Source organism: Cervus canadensis, chromosome 9, assembly GCF_019320065.1.
Source record: "Cervus canadensis isolate Bull #8, Minnesota chromosome 9, ASM1932006v1, whole genome shotgun sequence".
Classification (NCBI taxonomy): Eukaryota; Metazoa; Chordata; class Mammalia; order Artiodactyla; family Cervidae; genus Cervus; species Cervus canadensis.
Window position 1 is genome coordinate 83,984,607 of NC_057394.1, and position 26,539 is coordinate 84,011,145.

General features: G+C 41.3%; 1 protein-coding gene and 1 pseudogene across 6 annotated transcripts in view; one reads left to right on the top strand and one right to left on the bottom strand.

The window, feature by feature from the left end:
• Positions 1–87: 87 nt before the first annotated feature.
• On the bottom strand, positions 88–1,698 carry LOC122447178 (annotated as a pseudogene).
• Positions 1,699–4,376: 2,678 nt separating this feature from the next.
• Positions 4,377–26,539, top strand: part of CENPJ (centromere protein J) — a 37,363-nt gene continuing 15,200 nt past the window's right edge. Inside the window, exons 1-10 of one of the 6 annotated variants that reach the window (XM_043477664.1) lie at positions 4,377–4,708; positions 8,776–9,285; positions 9,791–9,914; positions 13,399–13,701; positions 15,642–15,753; positions 16,525–16,627; positions 16,754–18,389; positions 20,264–20,396; positions 23,487–23,652; positions 25,812–26,054. In XM_043477664.1, the coding sequence (XP_043333599.1) occupies positions 8,842–9,285; positions 9,791–9,914; positions 13,399–13,701; positions 15,642–15,753; positions 16,525–16,627; positions 16,754–18,389; positions 20,264–20,396; positions 23,487–23,652; positions 25,812–26,054 (3,264 nt within the window). In that variant the 5' untranslated portion in view covers positions 4,377–4,708; positions 8,776–8,841. Of the gene's footprint in view, positions 4,709–6,757; positions 6,795–8,775; positions 9,286–9,790; positions 9,915–13,398; positions 13,702–15,641; positions 15,754–16,524; positions 16,628–16,753; positions 18,390–20,263; positions 20,397–23,486; positions 23,653–25,811; positions 26,055–26,539 lie in introns of those variants that run through there. The other 5 variants (XR_006271152.1, XM_043477663.1, XM_043477660.1 and 2 more) reach the window with 5 other exon arrangements.

The following is a 26,539-nucleotide window of genomic DNA, read 5'->3' on the forward strand; positions in this document are numbered from 1 at the left end:
TAGTCTGACTTTTCTCTGCAGCAAAATTTGAAGATGCAATATTTTTCATTGTCTGGCAGTTCCTCCCCTCTCCCACCTTTTTTTTTCTTTTCACACACAAGCCAGTGATGCTTTATTACACAAGGGATTTGGCAAAGGACACATTCATTTTGTAAAAGAATCCCCACCTAAGATTCATAGTGATCCATCTGGTGATACAGTCAACTTAATAAACAATAGCTGGTATTTACCAGGTGCTTGCAATGGGCCAGAGCCATACAAATCCCAGCAGGAAAACAGGACTTTTCATTAGGATCCAGATTTAGAAAAGGCCTAGCTTCAAAGATTCTGTCTTGCACAGACTGAGGATTCCTATTTCCAGAAGTTCAAAAACTTCCTTTCTTATCTCGGGAATGTCCATCATTCTGATCTCTCCAGTTCCAGTCAAAAATCAGAAACTTTAAGGGGTTCAAATGAAGGCCACCTTGTTTAATGAGTTCTTTAATCCTCCCTGGAGTTCCTACACCCAGGTGTACTACACGTTTCTCCAGCAATTTTACCTGCTCCTGGACCTTCATGTGTTTTGCAAATAATTTCATAACTTTGCTGTTTCCTCTGAATGCAGTCATTGACCTAATGAACTCCAGAGCTCGGATGGCAGAGCCACAGATAATCAGCATCAGGACTGATTTCTTCTCACTGTGGTTTTTCCGAAGTTTCACCCATTTGGGGCAGACTTCTTTTAGATATGATGAAAGACTGTGAGTTAAATCATTGGCCTTGAGGAAGCAGGAGTCTGGTAGGGTTAGTTCTTCTAATTCAATCACGGAGGGACTGCTGCTCTAATAGTCCTTCATCAGCTTCTGTAGGTCTTCAGGTGTCCCTGGTTTTGGCTCTGATTTTGCAAGAATATCAGTAATTTTCTTCTTTTTCCTCCTCCTGGTCTTGGCTGCATCTTCATTTGTTTCCTTCAGTTGTACCAAGAAACATTCTTTAGGCGGTTTGGTTTTCTTGGACAGGGCAGGACCTGGAGCTGTCTCCTGCTGCGTGATTTCTGTGTCTCCTCCTCCTTCACCATCTGATGCCCTGGGCTGCTGGCTGCTCCTGCCTGCTGGTTCTCCCACCACTCGTCTCCAGGGTCGTCTGCCATCTCCATGCGGGACTCGGCCGGGGCGGACCACCAGGAATGAGCAGGTGCTAGCCAGGATTTGCGCTGCCTCAGAGCCGGGTAGCGGGCATTGCAGCACGCAGAGCCTCTACTCAGAAACCCCCCTTCCACCTTGTAATGGATTTTAAGAACCTTTAAGCTTAGTGGGCTGTTTTGAAAATTACCTGGGCTACAGGTGAACATTTATATAACATTGATTTAAAAGTCAGTTACGACTTGAATGTAGTAAAAGACTAATTTATTCAACCAATAACCAATGTGATACTTAGACTGAATTAGAAGAATAAAATATAGGCAAAAAAAGTAGGAAATATTGTAACTATTTTGAAAAGACATACCCTTGAAAAAAAATAAGAGTTGGGCAAGCTTTCAAGCCAAAGGACTGTAATAAATGAGGATGAGCATTTGGTTCCTTGTGTGGCATCTAGCTGTGTGACTTTGGACATCTTGGGCTTTGACTTCTCATCCATAATTAAGAAAAGAAAAAAAAAGAAAACCATGATTTCAGGAAGAAGGACTATTTTTGAAGTAGCTAGCAAAACACTTTTGGGAAGCCCAATTTTTACAAAATTGTCTTTAAAGTAATCTTTTAACAAATACATGTATTTATTTATTTAGCTGCACCAGGTCTTGGTTGCAGCACGTGGATTCTTTTAGTTGTGACATGTGGGATCTAGTTCCCTGACCAGGGATCGATCTGGGTCCCCTCAGTTAGGAGCATGGAGTCTTAGCCATCGGATCACCAGGGAAGTCCCTATTTTTTAAAACTAACTCAGTGGTAGTGTAATAGGACGGAGAAGGCAATGGCACCCCACTCCAGTACTCTTGCCTGGCAAATCCCATGGATGGAGGAGCCTGGTAGGCTGCAGTCCATGGGGTCCTGAAGAGTGGGACACCACTGAGCAACTTCACTTTCACTTTTCACTTTTATGCATTGGAGAAGGAAATGGCAACCCACTCCAGTGTTCTTGCCTGGAGAATCCCAGGGATGGGGTCGCACAGAGTTGGACACGACTGAAGTGACTTAGCAGCAGCAGCAGCAGTGTAATAGGAAAGAACCTTTTCATATTCTATTACAAGTTAATCACTAAAAAGATGTTGCCTACCAGCTTCAGTCAGTTCAGTCGCTCAGTTGTGTCTGACTCCAAGCAACCTCAAGGACTGCAGCATGCCAGGCTTCCCTGTCCATCACCAACTCCTGGAGCTTGCTCAAACTCATGTCCATCAAGTCAGTGAAGCCATCCAACCATCTCATCCTCTTGTCCCCTTCTCCTCCTACCTTTTCTTTCCCAGCATCAGGGTCTTTTCCAATGAGTCAGTTCTTCACATCACTTGGCCAAAGTACTGGAGTTTCAGCTTCAGCGTGAGTCCTTCCAATGAATATACATGACTGATTCCCTTTAGGATGGACTGGTTGAATCTCCTTGCAATCCAAGGGACTCTCGAGAGCCTTCTCCAACCCCACAGTTCAAAAGCATCAATTCTTTGGTGCTCAGCTTTCTTTATGGGCCAACTCTCACATCCATACATTACTACTGGCAAAAACCATAGCTCTAACTAGATGTACCTTTGTTGGCAAAGTAATATCTCTGCTTTTGAATATGCTGTCTACGTTGGTCATAATTTTTCTTCCAAAGAGCAAGCATCTTTTAATTTCAGGGCTGCAGTCGCTATCTGCAGTGATTTTGGAGCCCAAGAAAATAAAGTCTGTCACTGTTTCCATTGTTTCCCCATCTATTTGCCATGAAGTGATGGGGCTGGATGCCATGATCTTAGTTTTTTGAACGTTGAGTTACAAACCAGATTTTTCACTCTCTTTCACTTTCATCAAGAGGTTCTTCAGTTCCTCTTCACTTTCTGCCATAAAGGTTATTATCTGCAGATCTCTGCATCTGCACATCTAAGGTTATTGGTATTTCTACCGGCAATCTTGATTCTGGCTTGTGCTTCATCCAGCCCAGCATTTCCCATGATGTACTCTGCATACAGCCTTGACATACTCCCCAATTTGGAACCAGTCCATTGTTCAATGTCCTGTTCTAACCGTTGCTTCTTGATCTGCATAGCAGTTTCTCAGGAGGCAGGTAAGGTGGTCAGTCTGGTATTCCCATCTCTTGAAGAATTTTCCACAGTTTGCTGTGATCCACACAAAGGCTTTGGTGTAGTCAATAAAGCAGATGTTTTTCTGGAACGCTCTTGCTTTTTCTATGATCCAACAGATGTTAGCAATTTATCTCTGGTTCCTCTGCCTGCCAGCTTAAATTATACATAATGACTCATCTCTGGGAACACTGCCTTCCAGGTAATTGGTATTAAGAAAAAATACCTTTGTTTAGCTAAAGTACCTTTGTTTTTGTAGAACTTGTACCAGAATATTTGTTTTCCCCCATTTCAAGCTCCCTGACTGGAAACATCCTGACCAGGCCCACCCCTGAATGACTGCATTAAGGAAGAAATTAACACATCTCCTCCAGACGCTGAGGAGAACCAGGAGTAGGTGACTTTACCACTCTGCCCTGCCTCTGGAGGCTTTTAGTGCAAAAAAAAGTCGGAAGTCTAACTCTGCCAAGATGGTTCTTTAGGGGCCCAAGTACACCATTTTCTGTTTTCTGGCTTTTGGAATACAGTTATCATTCCTTGCCCCAACAACTGTCTCTCCATTACTGCCCTGTAGTGTCGTGCAGGGCCAGCAGTAGGCGCTAGTTTGTTTCTTATATCGGTTGTTACAAATGGCACTTCGTTTGATTTCTTTAAATGTTTATAAACAGGCACAAAGCCCAAGTTGTGTACACAATGCTACCTTGCATTGTTGAGTCCGCTTCTACGCAGCACTCTGCGATGGCAATTAACAAAAAAAAATTTTTTTTCGATCTTTGCACGCCAGTGTTCAAAATAACATAGTTTCAACACTTCCTGCGCACACGGCCAATTACGCATTAAGCAGCAAAGACAAGCGATAAAGACAAGCAGTGAATTCATCACAAGGTTGTCTTTGCCATGAAATAGTGTGGCCGACTGCCCTCCCTTCCTTTACTCGGTCCCGCCTGGCAAAGACAACAAAAACCAAAGAAATCTTGGCTTTTTTGGCAAGATTTGATCCTCCACCGATCAGATCACCCACAGACGCGTGTTTCCAGGGACGAGAAGACTCACTTCTCGCGAGAGCGCCAGCGACGTTTTCAAAGGCCAAGGTGGGTGGGGCGGCGATCGGACCCGGAAGTGCTCTGCGGCAGCCATCTCCCCGCTGCTTAGCCGCCCACTACTCCGGCCCCGAACCCACACCCGGGCGGAAGGTGCCTGGCCGCGAGCGCCCACTAACGGGTGTCTTCCGGGCTTCTCTGGGAGTTGTAGTTTGCTTGTGTCCGACGGCGCGCTCGCGCAAGCGCAGAGGGGCCGAAGAAACTACACTGTCCAGGAACCTTTGGGTCCGCGGGCGGAGCGGCGGCGGCAGTGGCGGGTGGTTTGTAAGTGCAGTAGCACCTTCTCCGGCTCTGGCTTGAGAGGCCTGAGGGGCGCGGGCCTGTGAGCTGGACTTCTTGTGGGGAGGAACTTAAGGAGCTGGTTAGTTTGCCGTCCTGAATCCGAGCGGGCCGGCGGCGCGCGGAGGGACCGGCTCGGCCCGTTGGGGGCGCGCCAGTCGGCGCGGAGGGGCGGTGCGGGGTGCCGTTTTCCGAGGTTATTCAAAGCTGTGGGTTTGAAAGATTTGCTGTGGGTCGGTGGGTTTCAATGACGTGTTCTTTGGGAGACCGGAAATTCACCTCCCTAAGTAATCAGTTGGTTTTCAAGACCTGAGGGTGGGTTTGAATTGTTTGCATCTACATTTTCTGCTTCGCGTTGCAGATAATTTAACTCCTCCCCCGGTGCTTTAAAGAATGCTTGTGTGGCAGTTTTTGGTGGTATTAAGGCTGTCCGTTTGTTTCAAACAGATTTTGATAATAGGAAAATCCAAGTTCACATGCTGATAATCCTTCTAGGCATTTTACTGAGTATGCTCCCTTTACCAAGGCCTTAGTATCAGTAATAAATAACAGGTTATGGGGAAAAAACAGGATTTCTATGCATCATGCTGACAGTAAATATACTTTCAGGATCATAGTAATGAAATTGAAATGAAGCAGTGAAAAGCAGTTTCTTTTATAGGTGGAGGAAAGATGTATTACCCAAAGTGGGGTCCACCTGCTCACTGCTCAAAGCCAATAAAGAGGCAAGTTTTGTGGAAAGACAGGACTTTCCCCACCCGCTTCCATTAGTTGGATGGAGGCACCTAGGTGGAGAAACAGCACAGTCAGTTCTGACAGACATCTTGAAATCCGTCATGACGGTCCTCTGATTGGAGTCATCTTGATTGTTTTAAGTACAGTTAATCTTCAGTTTCAGAGTCAGTTTGTTCACATTTTGTCAAGGCCAGGTCTCAGAATTGTAGCAGCTGTGTCATGGCTAGTGTCTGGTTGGTCATCATGGAGTTAACTTCTTCCACCTGGTGGGAGTTTTTTAGTCTCTCTAAGACAGCTCATCCGAGTGGCTCGCAATATGCAATATTATCACTATCCCATGACAAGGAACTACAAGGCCTTGATTTTGCTTAATGACTTAAGTTGTTACTGTTTTGTCCTGTTCGCTTTTCTTTGCTTCTGCTTTTCCTTGCTTCTCTGATTGAACTTATTCTTTGGCCGAAGTTTTTCCACAGAGAAAAGGCAAACTGAGGACTGCGGGGCAAGGACCACAGGGCCCTGTTCTGTTTCAGATGCAGACATCTGAGTACTGCATCACAATGGTGATGCCCCTTGTCAGTGCATCTAGACAAGTCTCGGAGGGAAAATGCACTTGTCAGTCTGGGAGGAACATTTTCTACTTTTTTTTTTAATGAAATTTGAGTATAGTTAATTTACAGTGTTGTGTTTCAAGTGAATAGAAAAGTGATTCAGTTATTTATACATACATATTCTTTTTCAGGTTGTTTTCCTTTCTAGGTTATTACAAGATAGTGTAGTTCCCTGTGCTATACTGTAGATCCTTGTTTACCTGTTTTATATGTAGTTGTGTGTTTCTGTTAATCCTCAGTTCAGTTCAGTCGCTCAGTCGTGTCCGACTCTTTGTGACCCCATGGACTGCAGCACGCCAGGCCTCCTTGTCCATCACCAACTCCCAGAGTATACTCAAACTCATGTCCATTGAGTCAATGAGGCCATCTAACCATCTCATCCCCTTCTCCTCCCACCTTCAATCTTTCCCAGCATCGGGGTCTTTTCAGATGAGTCAGTTGGCCAAAGTATTGGAGTTTCAGCTCTAGCACCAGTCCTTCCAGTGAATATTCAGGACTGATTTCCTCTAGGAATGGACCTGTTGGATCTCTTTGCTGTCCAAGGGACTCTCAAGAGTCTCTCCAATGCCACAGTTTGACTAGACGTACCTTTGTTGGCGCTCAGCATTCAGAAAACTAAGACCATGGCATCTGGTCCCATCACCTCATGGGAAATAGATGGGGAGACAGTGGAAACAGTGTCAGACTTTTATTTTTTTGGGCTCCAAAATCACTGCAGATGGTGACTGCAGCCATGAAATTAAAAGATGCTTACTCCTTGGAAGGAAAGTTATGAACAACCTAGGTAGCATATTAAAAAGCAGAGACATTACTTTGCCAACAAAGGTCTGTCTGGTCAAGGCTATGGTTTTTCCGGTGGTCATGAATGGATGTGAGAGCTGGACTGTGAAGAAAGCTGAGCGCCGAAAAATTGATGCTTTTGAACTGTGGTGTTGGAGAAGGCTCTTGAGAGTCCCTTGGACTGCAACGAGATCCAACCAGTCCATCTTGAAGGAGATCTGTCCTGGGTTTTCATTGGAAGGACTGATGCTGAAGCTGAAACTCCAATACTTTGGCCACCTCATGCGAAGAGTTGACTCATTGGAAAAGACCTTGATGCTTGGAGGGATTGGGGGCAGGAGGAGAAGGGGATGACAGAGGATGAGATGGCTGGATGGCATCACTGACTCGATGGGCATGAGTTTGAATAAACTCCGGGAGTTTGTGATGGACAGGGAGGCCTGGCGTGCTGCAATTCATGGGGTCGCAAGAGTCGGGCATGACTGAGCAACTGAACTGACTGACCTTTGTTGGCAAAGTAGTGTCTTTGCTTTTATGCTGTCTAGGTTGGTCATAACTTTTCTTCCAAGGAGCAAGCGTCTTTCAGTTTCATGGCTGCAGTCACCATCTGCAGTGATTTTGGAGCCCCCCCCAAATAAAGTCTGTCACTGTTTCCACTGTTTCCCCATCTATTTGCTGTGAAGTGATGGGACCAGATGCCATGATCTTAGTTTTCTGAATGTTGAGCTTTAAGCCAACTTTTTCACTCCTCTTTCACTTTCAAGAGGCTCTTTAGTTCCGTTAAACCTAAACTAATTTATTCTCTCCCCATCTGCTTTGGTAGTCATAAGTGTTTTCTATGTCTGTCTGTTTCTGTTTTGTAAGTAAGTTCATTGGTATCATTTTTTAATGTTCAGATATAAATGATATCATTTACTCTGAATCCATCTATGTTGCTGCAAACGGCATTATTCCATTCTTTTTTTATGACTGAGTAATATTCAGTTGTATATATAGACCACATCTGTATCCATTCATGTGTCAATGGACATTTAAGTTGCTTCCATGTCTTGGCTGTTGTGAATGGTGCTGCTGTGAACATTGGGGTGCATGTATCTTTTCGAACTAGTTTTCTCTGAATATATGCCCAGGAGTAGGATTGCTGGATCATGTGGTAACGCTTTTGTTAGTTTCTGTAAGGAACCTCCATTCTATTCTCCATAGTTGCTGCAGCAATTTACATTCCCACCAACAGTGTAGGGTAGATTATGAACACAAAAACAAAATGCCACTAATAATGAGAGGAATGCCAAAGTAGTGATGTCAGAGACCTCTAGGGATACAGATAAGAGATTGCCTCAGGGAGTTTTAGGAAGAGGAGGAAGGGACAACAGGAGATGAGATGGTGGCAGATAAAGCCTTGGGGTGGTGGTGACTTGTTCTGGAACTAGGAGGAACACTGCTTTCCTGGTTGGGTGAAGAAGCAGTATTGGACTACAGTCATAATCATTGAAAGTGGTTAAAGTGGGTAGTAGTGGATATAGATAGTGACTTGTTTTTCTTTTGGTAATCAAATAACTTAGACGAGCTTTAACTCCCTTAGGTTTTTGTTGTTGTTGTGTTGTGCTCATCGTGTCTGACTCTTTGTGGCTCCATGGACTCTGGCTTCTCTGTCCATGGAATTTCCCAGGCAAATACTGGAGTGGGTTGCCATTTCCTTCTCCAGGGGATCTTCCAGGGATTGTACCCAAGTCTCTTGCAAAGGCAGATTCTTTACCACTGCACCACCAGGGAATCCTGCTTCCTTAGTTTTAGGTCTTTTGATTGATCATCACTTGTGTAAATTGATCCATAACTGATTGAATCAGAGGGAACTTTGATTTTTGATCTCCTCAGTGTGGATTTTTTAAGGACATTTAAAAAAATATGTAACTAATTCCTTGATTGCTTTGCTAAAGTCTTTTATGTAAGAAATACTCAGTAGATTTTTGTGCTAGGTTGAGGTTTGGGTAGAATAGCTTATTTGTTTTCTGTCTTCTTTCTGCAGGTGTTGGAAATTAATAACTGTTCCATCTTTTACATTATTTAAATATAGTACTGTCATTGGACCAAAATGTTTCTGATGCCAGCCTCTTCAGAGTTAAACAGTGGGCAGAACTTCTTAACCCAGTGGATGGCGAATCCTTCTCGGGCTGGGGTCATATTAAATCGTGGATTTCCTATTTTAGAAGCAGAGGAAGAGAAGCCAGCAAATGTGAACTTTTCTACCAGCTTTCCTGTTAAAGCCACACAATTTTCAAATAGTTTCAGCTTTATAAGGGAAGAAGATTCACTTCATGAAGAACAGAAATTGGAGCCTAACAGCCCGTTCAAGTTACAGTCAGATAAATCTGAACCACAGAGAGTCTTTCCTTTAACTAAAGAGGGGCCACAGATAGTGGCACGTCAGGATGCTCCTGGACAATGGGAAGATAGCAAAAATGAGTTTATTGCAGATCTTTTAAGTGAATTCAAAGAAGTGCCTTATAAAGACCCACTTGTTAAAAAGCTTGAACAGGTAAAACGGGGTTTGACTTGATATGTATGTGTATGATTGCACAGTTATTGCAGGTTTCTGTTTACAATGAAAAGTCATCTGTTCCAGGTCTTTGTTTATCTTTTACTCATAATATCATACTTTGCCTTTTGTTTGAGGTGAAACATTAAAACATGATTAATACATAAGATACAAATACAGCACTTAAAATAACAGTATCTTCCTACCTCATTTTGTAAAAACTGATTTAGAAATGAATGATCAAATGTTAGTTGATTATAAATGGACTGATACAGATCCTACTTTAAGAATCAAAGGATTCATGTGATTTTTTTTTTTTTTTTGTCTTTCTTAGTTGAGAGTTCAGAGTTTTGGTGGCAGATTAAGTTACTTAGGGATCCCTCTTTGGAACTCTTTATTAGAGAAGATACGAGAAGCGAGCTTGGAGGGATTAAGATTAATGTTAAGGAGCAGAGGTCCATAAAGAAATAGTCATTTTAATCAAGTCAATTGTATGTCTAAAAAGCTGAAAGAAGAGCAACAGAAGAAGCAGGAGCAGCTGAAGAAGCGGCAGCTTGAGCAGCTGCAGAGGCTCATGGGTGAGCAGGAGGAGCTACTCGCCTTGGTGTCTGGGCAGCAGACACTCCCAGGTATTATTTACTGTGAGGCCTTTGGTCAGTACAGTGGTAGGCAGTTATACACATTTCCTGTCTTTAGTTATTTGACAGGTTATTTCTACCATTTCTCTGTCATGTTGCCAACTCCAATTTCAAGCCAGCCAGACAACTATGGAACGGTAGTGGTGTAATATAATACAGATGAGGGATCTGTGCCATTCTGGAGCATGTGTGCCCTACTTAAAGGCGTTCACATTTATTTATAAAATAAAATTCTAAAAAGACCCAACAGAATAAAAGATGCGGAGCTGAATTTGACCTAGGGCTACTGAGGTACAGCCCCTGCCTGGTGAATGAAAAACTGATCAGGGTCATAAAAGTGTGTATGTGTGGAAGCCATTCTGCTCCGCTAACAAGCCATACCAGAAATACTTTCTGGGGTAGTACAGGACAGCTTTTCTGTTGAATGCTAGATCAGTTAATAGAAAGCATGATGTACTTATGGGGATGAGCAAGCAGTTGAAAAGTGGTCTGGAGCAGTAGTTTTGAAAGTTTTTTGACCAGGGTTGTATAGTAACAAAAACATTTAAAATCATGACTCATAATTTCAGAGAAATTTCATGAATCAGTTCTTACTCACATGCCTGGCAGGTAGCGAGGGCATTTCAAAATGGATTGTGTCCCATGGTTTGAAAAACAGTGGTCAGGGGCAGTGTGCTTGCTTCTTGGTGCTGCCTTTTAAGAGACACGCTTTACTGATTGAGTGGAGCACCAGTTCTGTTGAGAGGCTGTCCTGGACGTAGAGAATACAAAGAAGAAAGATCTTGGTAGGTGTGCATGCAGATGTGGCTGGATGGTATCTTGGGCGTGGTGGTAGCACTGGTGATAAGGAAGGCAGCAAATGAAGAATGGCTCAGGGAATTTGGATGTTTATCTTAGACAATATAGAGAATATGGTGTATATCTGGAAATAATTGAGTGGTTCAGGGTTCTTTTATGGAGGACAGAAAAATAAGAATCACGATCACTTACATAATAGCCTGTGATAGTTTCCTGGGTAGAAATAACATGGTAGAGCAAAAGGGAAGCAGATTTTCAAGTTACTAATGTGAGAACTACCTCACGTTATGTAACAGTTGTTTTAGGGCAGCTCTCAACATTTTTTGGTTTCAGGACCCCATAACACTCTTAAATTATTGAGGACTCCAAGAAGTTTGTATTATTATATGGGCTATAGTTATTGATATTTACTGTGTTAGAGATTAAAACTAAGAAATTAAAAACTAATTTCTTTAAAATAATTATGTGCTATAAATAACACTTTTTAACAAAAAACATTTTCTAAAAAATAATTGAGAAGAATGGCATTGTTCAGTGTTTTTGAAAATCTCTAACTTTTGGCTTATAGAATTCAGCTGATTCTCATATCTACTTTCGCCTCCCATCTCTTCATTTATGTTGTTTTGGTTGATGTATGTGAAAAAAATCCAGCCTCACAAGGACATGTGATTGAAAAAAGGAGAAAGCTTTTTCAGATAACGTGGTTATTTCTTTGGTATTCCACCGAACTTAACCAGTGGTCATTTCTTAGCTGTTATTCACAGTATGGAATCAATCATATTAGTGAACTTTCTGTGCTTTATTACATTAAAATACATTAAAGTATCTTGACATTTTGAATGGACTTTTCATCATCCATGCTTTGGTAAAATCATGCATTGGTTATTTGGAAAATAATAGTTCTCTGAGTTAGGTAGGTTCTAAAAATATTGATGTATTTCATTATAAAGTATAAAAATTTATATGTATTAATGCTCCCACAGATATCATCATAAAAGTCTTGAAATATAAAGCTTTGAAGCTCATGGTAATGGACGTATTTTCCAACATTCTGATTTTTACTTGAAAGTTCATACTTTATCATTGGCAACAAATACTGTCAGTTTCCTTGAAATGTCTGGCTCAGTTGTTTCATTTTTGAGAAAATGTTCTGCCAAGTACTGTGGTTTAAATCATCATAGTTCGTCATTCTTTCAAGTAGACATAATCCCTAAAAGATCAATTAGTTAAGCTTATGGCTGAAAAAATTTCACAGCCCGTGGCTTAGTTTACAGCAGAAGTGATTTATGCATACTTCACATTTTGTCCTATAAAATACTCAGAAGACATGAACTCAAGAGTTAAAATTAAGCTAAAAAATGAATAATTTTCCTGCTTGCTTTGTCTGGAACATTCTTCAGTAAAGCTGTTGTTAGTATTCGAGCTGAGAGTGTGGTGGTGAGCACAGTAGGTACTGCTGTCCTGCTTTTGAGTGAGGTCCCCAGGAAGCTCCCTGATAGTGCGTGTGATCAGGGTGCACGTCAGCACAGTGAAACGGCAGATACTATCTCAGTAGTTCTGAAGATAGCTTGGACGTTGGTGGATGCCCTGACAGAGTCTTGGAGACTGGGAGTGTACAGACCACACTTTGAGGACTGCTGCTTTGGGATTTTGCTCTTCTGTCAGAGATGTTTTTAGGCTGAAGTGGGATGACCATTAGTCAAAAATATTTAGATGGGAGAATATTGTTATTAAAGAAGGCCGGTTGAATCTGATATTCAGTGAGGACCTACCTGACTTCCAGTTTTATTTGTGGGCTAGGGGTGAAGCAGAGGGGATAAGACATAGGTGGCATGCCTCTTTTATGAAGTACTTCCCACTATGTCTTATTTTTTTGGCCATGCCACATGGCTGGTGGGTCTTAAGTTCCTGGACCAGAGATTGAATCTGCACCTCCTGCAGTGGAAACACAGAGTCATAACCACTGAACTGTCTGGGAGGTACCCCCCCCATTGTATCTTTAATTCTAAGTTTAATTGAAACAATCTGGGAAAACAGGAGTAGTAAATTGCAAGGGGCTGGTACAGCAGGTAGGATGGCTAGTATTGCCATTTATTCTCTAAGAATTGTATCTTTGAGATACACGGAAAGGGACTCTTCTGTTTGTTGGATACAGAACAGGTGAAAAGTATTACAGGAAATTTAGGGATTAAAGAAAAGTACAAAACAAAATCACCCATCATTCCACCACCTGAGGTCACCAGCATCTTAATGGGAACATAAAGGAAAAATGCTTTCATGTGTTGTAACACAGAGCAGTTATTGATTGTGAAGGAACAGTTCAGATTATTTGTAACTGTCTGCACTGGTGCTCTGCATTTAACTGTTTGTCACAGGGCTTAGAGTTGACAGCTCCAGGCAGTGCTCACAGATGGAGGGTGAACGGTGCCTTCCACAGTTAGGCAGGCTGCAGTTCTGGCGTGTGAACACTGCACATGAGTTGTGGTGTAAATGCACTTTCAATCAAAAGCATGCAAATGTCACTTCGGACTCTTAAAATTTCATGATTTTGTTAAACAGAGTTTTTTAATAATGAGGAAAAAAGTACTTTCCTCACTTTGGAGAAAACATAGGTGCTATTAACAGGTAGAAAATGTTATAGAAAGTCATCAGTTTTGTTGATTTTCTTAATTGTAAGGTTTAACTCCACTGCCTGATGACCAGAGCCAGAAAAAGTACAAACCTCTGGGAAATTCAACCACTGTAGAGAAAACCACGCCCTTCTTGCCATCATATATCTACCAGAATCAAAGCCAAGAAAAAAAACACCCTTCTAACATTTTATCCAGTGAACAAAATGACTTCTCTAGAACTGCTCATCAGGATTTTGTTTTAACTTCAAGAAGTGGTGCTTCTCCCAGTGTGTTTTATGAGGCAGAGTGTCAGGAAGCACTTGTGGAAAAAAATGATTTGAAGGAAGAAAATGATAACTCTTCTAAAGGTGAGTTACTTATTTTTCTCTCCTCTATAGTTAATGGACAGTGTCACCTAGTTGTTCTAAGACAAGGAAAGTCCTGCATTTTTTTCCTCCTATTCGTGTCTTTTTTTGTCCTCCTAAATATTTGTGTATTTATTTACTTGGCTGCACTGGGTCTTAGTTGCAGCATGCGAACACTTAGTTGTAGCATGTGGCATCTAATTCCATGATCAGGTTTGAACCCAGACCTCCTGCATTGTGAGTGCAGAGTCTTAGCCACCGGACCACCAGGGAAGTCCATGCTACATCTTTAAATGAGAGATCCTAACTTCTGTACAGCCATTGAGCCTGGTTTGGACACAGAATTTGTGACTTTCCGGGAACAAGTTGCAGGATGACTCTTGCTGACTTCAGACCTTGCTGTGGTAGCATCAGGTCTTCAGAAAGGGAGGCAGTGATTTCTGCATGGATCATTTTTCTCGAGAGCTTAGGAAAAGTTAGAAATCGATTTAAAAAGTGTGTGTGTTGGTGGTGGGGAATAGGATAGAAGATGTGACATGTGAACAATAGATTAGTGATGGGACTTACTACTTGTAAGAGAAATCCCTCCAACCCCGACACCCTTACTGTATCTCTGTGTTCTCAGCACCCGGCATGCTCCTGCCAGAGCACTGGCTCTTAGTGTCTGCTCATTCCAAACTCACTGAGCGCTCAAGGCATTTCTAGTGTAAAGTCCTGTTTCTGTGCTCACTCCCTGGCTTTTTGTTTCTTTCCATATTTTGTAATCATAGAGTGAGTATTGTGTAATAAATTATGTTCTTTTCCCACTCAATGTGGAAAGTGCTCATGGCACTTTCTGTAGCCTTCATAACCATAATTTTAATGTTATCATTATGCAGATCATCAAATAATATGTCTTTATTTCATGTTCTTTATAGTAGGATTGAATCATTTCCAGTATTTTAAATTTTAATTTGCTTTTCAACTTTAATGGTGTTTTTATGTATATGTTCTTTAGAGTCAGATATAGAAAAACACAAATGATACGACAAAAAGTCTTTATTCAATACTTAGTATTGGGCACCTTTTGTGCATAATATCTTATTCCTAGTTTAGAGTAATTTCTTGGTATAAGAAATTTTCCTTATTTTTTATATAGTACATTCCCTTAACCTTTTCATCTTTATTTGGTGGCACTGTGCAGCATGTGAAACTTCCCTAACCAGGGATCAAACCCTTGCCCCTTGCAGTGGAAGCATGGAGTCTTAACCACTGGACTACCAGGGAAGTCCCATTAACCTTTTATTTTGGCAAATTTCAAACATCCAGAAAAGTTGAAAGACCGCTGCAGTGATTACTAGTGTACCCACCACCTAGATGCAGCAATTGATATTTTTCCACATTAACTTTGTCTATCTATATTTGTATGTTGTAGATATCTGTATCTATACTTAAATTTATCTGTTTATATCTGCACATATTGATAGTTTGCTCAGTCATTTCATCTCAAATTATATGGAGACATTATTTTATATAATTTCAAATATCTGGAAAAAATTAGGACATTCTTCTATATAACCACATTACTATTAATATTTTTGTATCCAGGGACCTTAATTATGGAAATGCAATTTAGAATGCTCCCTGTGATCCCAAAATTGCCTCTTTAAGGTGTTTTTTAAAAGTAGGATCCAGTCAAGTTATTGTATTACATTCAGTTGCTACAATTCTTTGAGTCTTTTATAACTTAGAAAATTTCTCCCCCTTAACGTTAACTTTTTGAAGGATGTTGTGTTTTAATTTGGGTTTTATACTTTTCTTTATCATATTAAATTGAGTGTTTTAAAATCTTTGGTATACATTGTTTAATTTTTTTTTAGCATAGTAACTTGTAAAATTCTCACATTTTAAGACTTTCATCTGCTTTTTTTATTGAACTAAATTGCTCCTAATTTTTATTCTAGGAGAAGGTATCTTACCATGTTTGGAGAAAATGACAGAACAGATTCAGGAAGGGAACGATACGAACTTAAAAAAAATTGGTGATTCCTCAGAAGTGGTTAATATTGAAGAAAGGTATCATTTGCGTTGAAAGGAATTTAATATGAGTCATTATTATTGGTACTTTCTTTGTTTGAAAGATCCATAGTTTTATTGTTTTTGCTTGGACGTGCTTTTAAGTATAGGATTGAAGATCTATCTTATTCCATATTGTCAGCAAAGAGGTTGGGAAGATAATCAGTTAAAGTAGCCTTGACATTGTATTGGGAGAATCTAGCAGTTTTTTTCATCTAAGGGAAATACCTGGATAAAACTAATATTCTCTCAAATAGGTAAATCCTGTTTTGGAGAAGAGAAAGATCATATATTGGAGTTGTACATCTGGTATCACTTATAAATAATAATTGAGTGTGGTTATAGAATTTAAAATTTTATATCAAAGATAAAATATCAATAGTGAGGTCGTTTATTATTTTCTTAAATATTTTAGTATATGTTATGGAATGCTAAATGACTTGTTAATATTGTTAAGGATCTTAAAGAATATTTATTTAATGACCTATTCTTGGAAACATATCTTAATTATATAATGAATATGTTACTTTAAAAGTTAATCTGAGGTCAGTAGGTGGACTTCAGAGGGGCTTTTTCAAATCACATGTAGAGACATGTATTTCTGTATTTTGGGAAATGGAGTGGAATTGTAGCTTTTAATAGATTCTCAAATGGAATTTGTAATGTTGGAAAAGGTTAGTTCTCAGTCAGAGTTGTCTATCAGCCACATTAAGTGTAAAGTATTCACCACATTATGATTTGCATGTTACATAACTTTATTTTTATGATTAGGCCTATTAAAGCTGCTATTAGAGAAAGAAAACAAACTTTTGAAGACTACTTAGAGGAACAGATTCGGTTGGAAGAACTAGAACTGCAACAAAAACAGCTAAAGGTTAGCATTTCTACTATTTTGATCCAGTTATCTAAGGCTTTAGAGATTTGTTTATAATTTGCTTAAAAAATAGCTTTGAGATTATTTGGATATACCAGAATTAATTCAAATATTCTTTTATTTTAGGAAGCAGAAGGATCTTTGCTTATCAAAGCAAAACCAAAACAACCATTCTTAAAACGAGGAGAAGGTTTAGCCAGATTTACTAATGCTAAATCTAAGTTTCGGAAGGGGAGAGAAAGTAACCTAGTCACCACTCAGAGCATTTCAGAGGACCAGCCTGTGTTTAAATCAGATAAACAACAATTCCAGCGGAAAACTGCTCTTATAAATAAAGAAATCTGTACAGAGAACCTTCCTGTTAAAAAGAACAGTAAAGTCAGAACCAAGTATGGTTCGCTCACACTCAGTCAGAAGCCAAAAGTGCTTAAGAGTAATAGTAGGAAAAGTCTCTCTCCATCAGGATTGAAAATGCCAGCCGGGAAGAAATGTGATGGGCAATTCAGAAAGCAGATCAGTTTAGGAAAAAAAGTGGAATCTAATAATAAAGAAAATGTACCTGAGTGTACAAAACCTTTCGATGTTGGTTGCACAATCTGGAATAAGGCACGCAGTAAAGACAGACTTCCCATTTCCACAGGACTCATCAGCTGTATGGCTTCTCAGAGCCCAGCAAGTGAAACTTTGAAAGGGTCAGAATCTTCTCTTGATGTTTCTCTTCGGAAAAAGTTAGAGAATTGGGAACAAGAAAAGGAAAAGGAAAATTTGGAATTAGATGAATTTTTGTTTTTAGAACAAGCTGCTGATGAAATATCATTTTCTAGTAACTCCTCATTTGTACTGAAGATCTTAGAGAGGGACCGGCATAACTGCAGAGGTCGCCGGCTGTCTTCTACCCCTGTTAAAGGTGTGCGGGAAGAGAAGACAGCAACACTGGGTTCTTTTAGTCAGCATAACCAAAACGAGGATCCGGACCATGCCCAGTGTGGAAGCAAGGCTGAGTGCGAGGTTGCTCCCAGACAACTTGATTCAGTGTTCTCACCGGGAGGATTGTGGGCGCCGTCCTGTGAAGTCAGGAGGAGAATGTTCCAAACGAACCCTCCTGAAAGGCAGACCAGGTGGAGTGCAGGCGATGGTGAAGGTGTTACAGACAGTGATCATAGCACTGATTTGGAGGAACAGCTTGACGTCACTATAAAGCCGTCATCTGAGGGTAAGGAAAGGAGTTCCAGCAGCAGAGAAGATAGTCCACAAGTCTGTGATGGTAAGGGACCTTTTCGGGACATCACGACTCAAGAGGAAGAGAAAAGGAGAGATGTTGATTTAGATTTGTCTGATAAGGATTATAGCAGTGATGATTCTCTCATAATAGAAAGCTTGAAAAATAAAGTTTCTCATTCCTCCAGAAGACACTCATCTATAAGTGTGAATAAAATTGACTTTGATGATGAAAGAACTTGGACTGACCTTGAAGATAATTCATTTAAACATGATGGTGTTCTTGGGAATGAAGCCATTTATGGGACTCCCCAGACAACCTGCCCTAACAAGAGTGAAATGTGTGTACTGGACAAAACGATAAAAAGGAAGGTCGTGCCAGTCAAGAAGGGAGAAGACTTGGGCAAATCCAGTAGGGACCCAAGCCCTCCTCCTACCTCAGATCTGATGATAGAATTCTTTCCTTCTCTGAAATCGAAGTCAAAGTCACACTCACGCTCGAGAAATGATCCCAAGTTAAACACAAGTCAAGACCACCCACCTGGTATGTCAGAGTATTGTAATGAAATGTTGTAAGTTTAAATTTATTTTATCAGTATGTTGTCAGAATGTTTCTTAAAATCTTAATCTTTCTAGATGCTCAGTAGATACCTAGTAGGTGTTTGTTAAGGTTTGATTTCTTTTGTGAGCCTAAATAATGTAATAGTCAGACACACACACACACACATGTGCGTGCGCGCACACTAGTATAAGATTTGGAAGAATTGTGATTGCAGATTTTTTCAAATTTTAACCTGTGTCTTATTGCCAAGGCTTTAAAATTAATTACTGTAAGGTGAGATAACACTGAAGTTTCTTTAATAACCAAGGGCTATTGGACTTCCCTCATAGCTCAGTCGGTAAAGAATCTGCCTGCAATGCAGGAGACCAGGGTTCGATTCCTGGGTCAGGAAGATCCCCTCGAGAAGGAGCCTGGCAGGCTACAGTCCATGGGGTCCCAAGAGTTGGATAAGACTTAGCGACTAAACCACTACCAACAACCAAGGAATACCCAACTTGTGGTTGGTGTTGCTGTGTTACCTCCACTTGTGCACACCAGTTTAAATCAGTTTTTTTAATGGTCTCATGCATTAACTTGCTAAATATAATGAAGAAGAAATAGAGTAAAATCTGAGTTTCCTCTCTTCCCCAGACCTGGACTCCTAGAGACACCAACTTCCCCATTTCATTTGTGTATTGTACCAAGATTCCATGCATATGAAAGTGTATATGTGAATGTGTATATAATTTACCTTTCTACACAAATGTAAACATACTTTGTATATACTGCTCTGCCCCTTGCTTGTAATACATTTTGAAGCTTGTGCTAATATACATCTGTCTCATTCCATTTCATGGCTGTAAAGTATTTAGTTGATGGGATGGAATTTCTAAACTTATATCAAAAACAGTTTTCCATTCTTTTATGTATATTATAAACTTGAATGTCTAGCAAAGCATGGGTGCTTTAAAATATAAGCTATTTTTTAAAAATAGTATTTTTTGCTGGAAGGTTGGAAGCTTAAAGTATAGAAGCAAAAGTGTTTATAACTAAACCATGCTAAGGTAACTGTGATCTACTTCTTTACATTCATTTTTCCTATGTATTTTTAATATGGTAGAGACATATAATTGCCCTTATCCTTTTTGACCAGATGTATGCAGTGCTTTGGCCATATCATTAAAACTGTGTACTTTTAAAATGGTTGCAGAAAATTATATTAATGTGGCATAATTTTATTACAGTAGTTTCATGTTGAACATTTCAGTTGTTTTTCACTATTAGAAATAACACTGCAATGCACACTTTTGTGTAGAATGACTTGTATGATTTTATAAGTTCCTTCTTTAACTAGATTTTTAGAAGTGGGTCAGAGGGGAGATACATGTATTTTTAGTCTTGTGATATAAATTAAGGTTATTTTCCAAATGGGTGGTTGAAGGACAAAAGTATAGGCTATTTTGTTAAGTAGCAAATTTGATGTGGAAAAGGTCTTAATTTGTATTTCTTTTATTGGTGGGGGATAAACTTTGATTTTGGTGTTGATTAGTGCTTTAGATCTCTTATGAATGCTTGTTCATGTTCTTAAGCTGTTTTATGTATATTTGTTCAAGAATTTGAGTGATTTTTAAAATATGTAGTGTTAATTTGTCATCAGATTGTTTTTTGAGGTAGAATGATTTGATTCTTCAAGTTTAGATTGCCCCATCTGCAAAGTTAGGCCATTGTAAATTTTTTTGTCTTTTAGAAGTATTGTTCCTAATGCTTTTTAATAATACAGGTATTGAGAATATTTAGGGCCCTTAGTGTAATAGCTAGCTAGTGTTTTGCTGCTGAAAGCTTTTTGTGAAGTTCAGTATTGGTGGCTTATCTTCTAGGTGGCAATGCTCGATCTCAAATTTTGAGAGAGAAAATTACTGAATTGGAAACGGAAATAGAAAAATTTAAAGCTGAGAACACATCTTTAGCTAAACTTCGCATTGAACGAGAAAGTGCCTTGGAAAAACTCAGGTAAGTGGGGGAAATGTACAGTGATCCAGTTACATCTTTAAGATTATATCTAAACTATTTGAAACAATTCCTGTTAATCTAGCTAGAGCAGGAAGTGAAATACATTCCACAAAAGAATTTAATAAATTTAGATAAAATGACCTATTGTGGTCAAAGATGTGTTAAAAGGGGAATTCTCTTAGTGATGCGGTCATAAACTGAAGTTTGACAAGCAGTTTGGAGCTGTGGGTTCAAGTGCCACCTTGGCCAGTGTACTACGTTCTAGGCCTGCTGTGACACAGTGCACACAAACTGGGTGGCTTAAAACAACACATTTATTTTCTCACATTTCTGGAGACTGAAAGCCTGAAGTTGGGCGTCAGCAGAGCTGTGCTTTCTCTTCTGTCTTCTCTTGGTTTCTAGTGATCTTTGGCCTTCCTTGGGTTGCAGCTGAACATGGGGTTGTTTCTGCCTCTGGGTTATTGAAAATAGTGCTGAGGAGCCACCACGCTGTTCCACAGGGGCCGCACCAGTTATGTCATGTATATTTTACCAGTTTGTGTCATGTTCACCATGCTGTTCCACAGCGGCCACGCCAGTTACATCATGTTCATCTGCACGAGCCAGCCGAGCCAGCTCTGCATCCTGGGAATCAGTCGTGGTGTGTTAATGCCTTTACTGTGCTGTTGAATTTGGTTTGCTAGGTTTTTTTTGAGGAGTTTTACACCCTTATTCATCTGGGACATTAGCCTTTAGTTTTCTTTCCTTGTGTTTTTGTCTGCCTTTGGTATGAGAGTGAAAACTAGCTTCACAGAATGAGTTTGGAAGTGTCCCTTCTTTTTAAAGATTGGTATTAATCCTTCTTTGAGTATTTAGTAGGACTCACCTGTGAAGCCACCTGTCCTGGGCTTTCCGTTTGTGGGAAGTTTTTGATGACTGATTCAGTCCTCTTATTTGTTATTGGTCTGTTCAGGCTTTCTCTTCCTTCTGGGTCCAGTTTTGGTAGTTTGTATGTTTCTAGGAATTTGTCATTTCTTCTGAGTTATCTAGTGTTTTGGAATATAATTGTTCACATGTGGTCCTTTTTATTTCTGAGGTATTTGTTAAGGCCTGTATTTCTCTTTTTTTCTTAGTCTGACTAGAGGTTTGTGTGTCTCCCCTAATGCGTGTGTCATTCATTCAGTCACATCACATAAGTCCTATAGGCTTTCTTCACTCCTTTTCATTCTTTTCCCTTTTTACCTCCCTGACTGGGTATCTTCAAGTCACCAGCCTGTGCGGTCACAGAATTTTTTCTTCTGCTTGAGTTTGCTGTTGAAGTTCTCTGTTGCATTTGTCCTTCATTTCTTTTATTCTCCAGCTCTAGAATTTCTTTCTTTCTTTTTTAATAATTTCTGTTTGTTCTTGTTTTGTTTCACATGCTGTTTCTCTGATTTCATTGAGTTGTTTATCTGTGCTCTCTTGTAGCTTGCTGAGCTTCATAAAACAATTACTTTGTGTTCTTTGTCAGGTGGTTTGTAGATCTCCATTTCTTTGGGCTGGTTACTGAAGCTTTATTAACAGTTTCCTTTGGTGGTCTCATGTTTGCCTGATTCTTACTGATCTGTGTAAACTTGTGTGGATGTCCTTGTATTTGAAGAAACAAACACCTGCTCCTGTCTCTAGAGGCCTTTTCTGGCAGGTAAAGACCTTGTCCTGCTGGACTCCTGGACTGATGGGTGCCTCCAGGATCACGGTGGGATTGCAGCTGGCTCATTGTGCTGGATCCACAGTGAAGGGGTTCACCATTTGATAGGCCTGTCACCAGGGTTGCAGTCGGCTGTGGTTCCTGCCACATCCCCAGTGGACAGAACTCCTTCTTGGACCGCAGTCAGGCAGGGCTGAAACTACATCATGGGCTGCCTCCTGTACCACTGCTGGGTCTGTAATGGGAGGTGTGTTTCCGGAGGTCAGCACAGGTGTGGCTCCTGCCAGGTTCCTGAGCATCTTCCCAGTGGGTCCCCGGTCCAGCAGGACTGCCTCCATACTCAGAGCAGGGCTGGAGCTGGGTCACCAGGTTGTGTCAGGATCTGTGGGCAGGACCAGGGTCCGTGGGTCTGCTTCCAGGGGCAGGGGTGGGCATGGCTCCTCCTGCCTCCTTTGGCAGTGGGGCTGTGTGCAGTGCAGTCAGGTAGCCATTTAGTAGGTCTGCATGGACCTGCCTTCTCAAAGTGCTGTCCTTGATCTCAGGCTTCACCAGGGTTTCTCAGTTACCTCCCAGGGTCCTTGAGTTCCCACAAAAGCCTCGAGTTCCCACTTTTGTCTGTGGATGGTGGTCAGATTGTCGTTTGTGTGGGAGCATGCGAGCTGGGACCCCTTATTCCACAGTCCTGCTGTCGTTGCTCCGTGTGCTCTCAGCTCAGCATCCAGAAAGATGCCCCAGACCAGTGTGCTGCTGTGCTCAATACCAGAGTCCTCACCATGGTCCCAGAGACCATGACCTTTATTAGTCCCCCCAGCCCCACCATGTTTTTGACATTCTCTCCTACTGTTCTGTCTCTTTAGCCACACTGGCCTCCTGTCTGTTCTTTGAACACGAGTCACGTTCGTACCCTGGGGCTTTTGCACATGCGGTTTCCTCTTCCTGGAATACTCTGTCCAGATATCTTCATGACCGATCTCTTCTGGTCCCTCAGATTTCACTTCACATACTATCTCAGCAAGATGATTCCATCCATAATTTCAGTCCCCTGACCTCCATATTTTCTAACCTCATTCCTTGCTTTATTCTTAACATTTCCAGTGTTCCATATATTTTACTTGTTTATCTTTATTGTCTTCTGTTGCTCCCACTAGAATGTAAGAAGCTTTGTAGGACTAAGGATTTTATTTTTTTTCATTGTGTTTTCTCCAGTTCCTAGCATAGTGCCTGAGTCATAGTAGGTTCCCAGAGAGTGCTTGCTGAGAGGGGCTTTACTGAGTTGTTATTTCACTACTGTTGATTGAAGGTGGAGTCATCAAAACCAGCAGCTCCTCCATTCCAGGCTGTCACTGGGGCTTCATTTTGTGCCACATGTGGATGACGATATCAAGGTGGTCTCCTTAGATGATAATGTGGTTTGGTCCTTTTAGGAAAGAAACTGCTGACTTTGAACAACAGAAAGCCAAAGAATTGGCTCGAATAGAGGAGTTTAAAAAGGAAGAAATGAGGAAATTACAAAAGGAACGCAAAGTTTTTGAAAAGTATTCTACAGTTGCAAGAACTTTTCCAGATAAAAAGGAACGTGAAGAAATACAAGTATGTCAGTTATTTATATTCATAAGTTAGTAAAGATGGCAGTCTTGTAAGAATTTTAGAATTATTTGGGTCAAAGAGAAATTGGGTATCAACGTATTAATCATCCATTGACTCAGCAGATAATCTGAGATACCAGGAACACCTTCTGTAGTCATGGCTTTTCATTTTATTTTTATTAAATTTTTTACTCTTTGGCTATGCCATGGGGATCTTAGTTCCCCAACCAGGGCTCGAACCCTTGCCCCCTCCATCTTAACCACTGGACCTCCAGAGAAGTACTGTACTCTTGACTTATGAAGAGTAAAATATGTCAGTTCTTTTCTTACTAAAGACTTCCCCAGAAAAGACTACGATAATGACATGGATAAATTCAAAACATTGATTTTGAATTCCTTTTAACTTTACTGAGGAATTATTGAAATATATAACTATGTGTTTAGAAGTATACTGTGTGATGATTTGATGCACATATACATTGTGGAATAATTACCAAGGTCAAGTTATCTCTGAGTAAGTGGGTGTGGAGAATGCCGAAGATCTGCTCTGAGCAACTGTCAGGTGCACAGCGCAACCTTGTTAACCAGTCACTGAGCTGTACCGAAGCCCCTCAGAACTTACACTCTTCTTACAGCTCAAAGTTCATGTCCTTTGACCTCCCTTGCTCCATTTCCCCTCCCTCCAGCTCTCGGAAACCAGCATTCAGCTCTTGGAAGTCAGCTTTTCCCCCCTAAAATTCTACATGTAAGTGATACCGTATAATATTTGTCTGCTGCTGCTAAGTCACGTCAGTCGTGCCCGACTCTGTGCGACCCCACAGATGGCAGCCCACAAGGCTCCCCCGTCCCTGGGATTCTCCAGGCAAGAACAATGGAGTGGGTTGCCATTTCCTTCTCCAATGCGTGAAAGTGAAAAGTGAAAGTGAAGTCGCTCAGTCGTATCTGACTCTTAGTGACCCCATGGACTGCAGCCTACCAGGCTCCTCCATCCATGGGATTTTCCAGGCAAGAGTACTGGAGTGGGTCACCAGTGCCTCTCTGATAGTATTTGTCTCTGTTTGGCTTATTTGGCTTTGAATTCTTAAATTATTTAGATTTATGAGTTGCCATTTTAGTAGAATAGTTCATTACCCACATGATAACAGTGGTTGCCAGTTAGAAATTGCTCACTTGTTAGTTGCACGCCACCATTTTATAAATAGGAAGTTCAGGGAGGTAATGACTTTACTTCATGTATTTTCATGGCACAGAACTGGGATATGAGCCTTGACCTCACTCAGGCCCTGAGTCTGTCTCTCTGACGTCGAATCCTGGGAAGGGCCTTGACCTCACCTGGGTCCAGCCTCTGTCTCTCTCTGAAGTCACACCTGGGAAGGGCCCCTGAGTCCTGTTCCTCCCCCTGTTGCCTGTGCTGCTCTGTTGACTGCTGTGAGGCTGTGAGAGGCTGGGTGGGCATCCAGGCCCACACGTGTTCATGAGGTGGTGGACCTCCTCATTCACACCTCATTCGGAGTGAGCTTGTGGGTGGTGGCGATGCTTTCTTGATTCTAAGCTTCCCTCCGCTCTCAGTCATTCCCTGTAATTTGTTCCCACATGGGTGCAGGTGGCTGATTTCTGTTTGTACAGTTGCAAGTAGCTTCCTCAGACATCTCCAGGAGTTTCTTGAAACAAGTCATTTTCTCAGACCCAGTTCTCAGGAATTTCAGATAGACCCAGTTTCAGTCTCAGGAATTTCAGATAGACCCAGTTTCAGGGCTGGGAGTTCTGACTTCATTTATTCCCTTTGCCACTGCTCTTCCTTCAGTTAGTCATGGATTCCTGTTACTGTTTTCTTCACCAGATAACCCCACTCGTCTCTTTCGATTTCAGTTAATATCTTAGTTTAGACCTCGATTACCTCATGGCTCCTATGTGGTGTCTGATGCACCACCCCCCCCCCCAACTCCTGGAATTTTGTTGATGGTATGAGGTGAGACTCCAGCTTGAACCCCATTCCTTTTCCTGAGGAACCCGATGTTTCTGAAATGTCATTTGCTAAGTCTTCCCTTTTCTGCTCTTTGTGCTGGGCTAGTGATCCTGGTATGTTGATGTGTTGTCTCTTCTGTTGCATTGTTTTAATTCTAGTAATGGTGTTTTTTTGTTTTTTGGTTTTTTTTTGGAAAGGCTTTGAAGCGGCAGGTGTCTGATTTACAGGAAGATCTGAAAAGAAAGGAAGCAAAGTGGTCCAGTACACAAGGCCGTCTTAGAAGCCAGATAGAAATGTTGGTCAGAGAGAACACAGACCTCCGGGAGGAAATAAAAGTGATGGAAAGGTTCCGACTGGATGCCTGGAAGAAAGCAGAAGCCACAGAGAGCAGCACCAGGATGGGTCAGTGTGTGACCGCCTCAAAGAAAGACGGGTTCTTGGTAAGTTTTGTCACGTTATCTCTGTTGTCGTTTAGTCGGCTAAGTTGTGTCCAACTCTGCGCGATCCCATGGACTGTAGCCTGCCAGGCTCCTCTGTCCGTGGGATTCTCCGAGCAAGAATACTGGAGTGGGTGGCCATTTCCTCCTTCAGGGGATCTTCCTGACCCAGGGATCAAACTGCGTCTCCTGTGTTACAGGCAGATTCTTTCCCACTGAGCCACCAGAGAAGCCTCTGTCACCCTGGGGAGATGTGAATATTTGGGGAGTTGGATTCATAGAAAGATATGGAGGGTGGGTGCCAGGGCCGGGGGAGGGGAGGGGAGGAGCTGCTGTTTCCTGAGTACAGACTCAGTTTTGCGAGGTAAGAGCTCTGGAGATGGTGGGGCGACTGCACAGCGGTGTGAACGTACGTAAACAATGAACTGATTTGAGAAGTTTGAGATGGTAGTTCTATGTGTATTTCACCACAGTTAAATTCTTCTTTT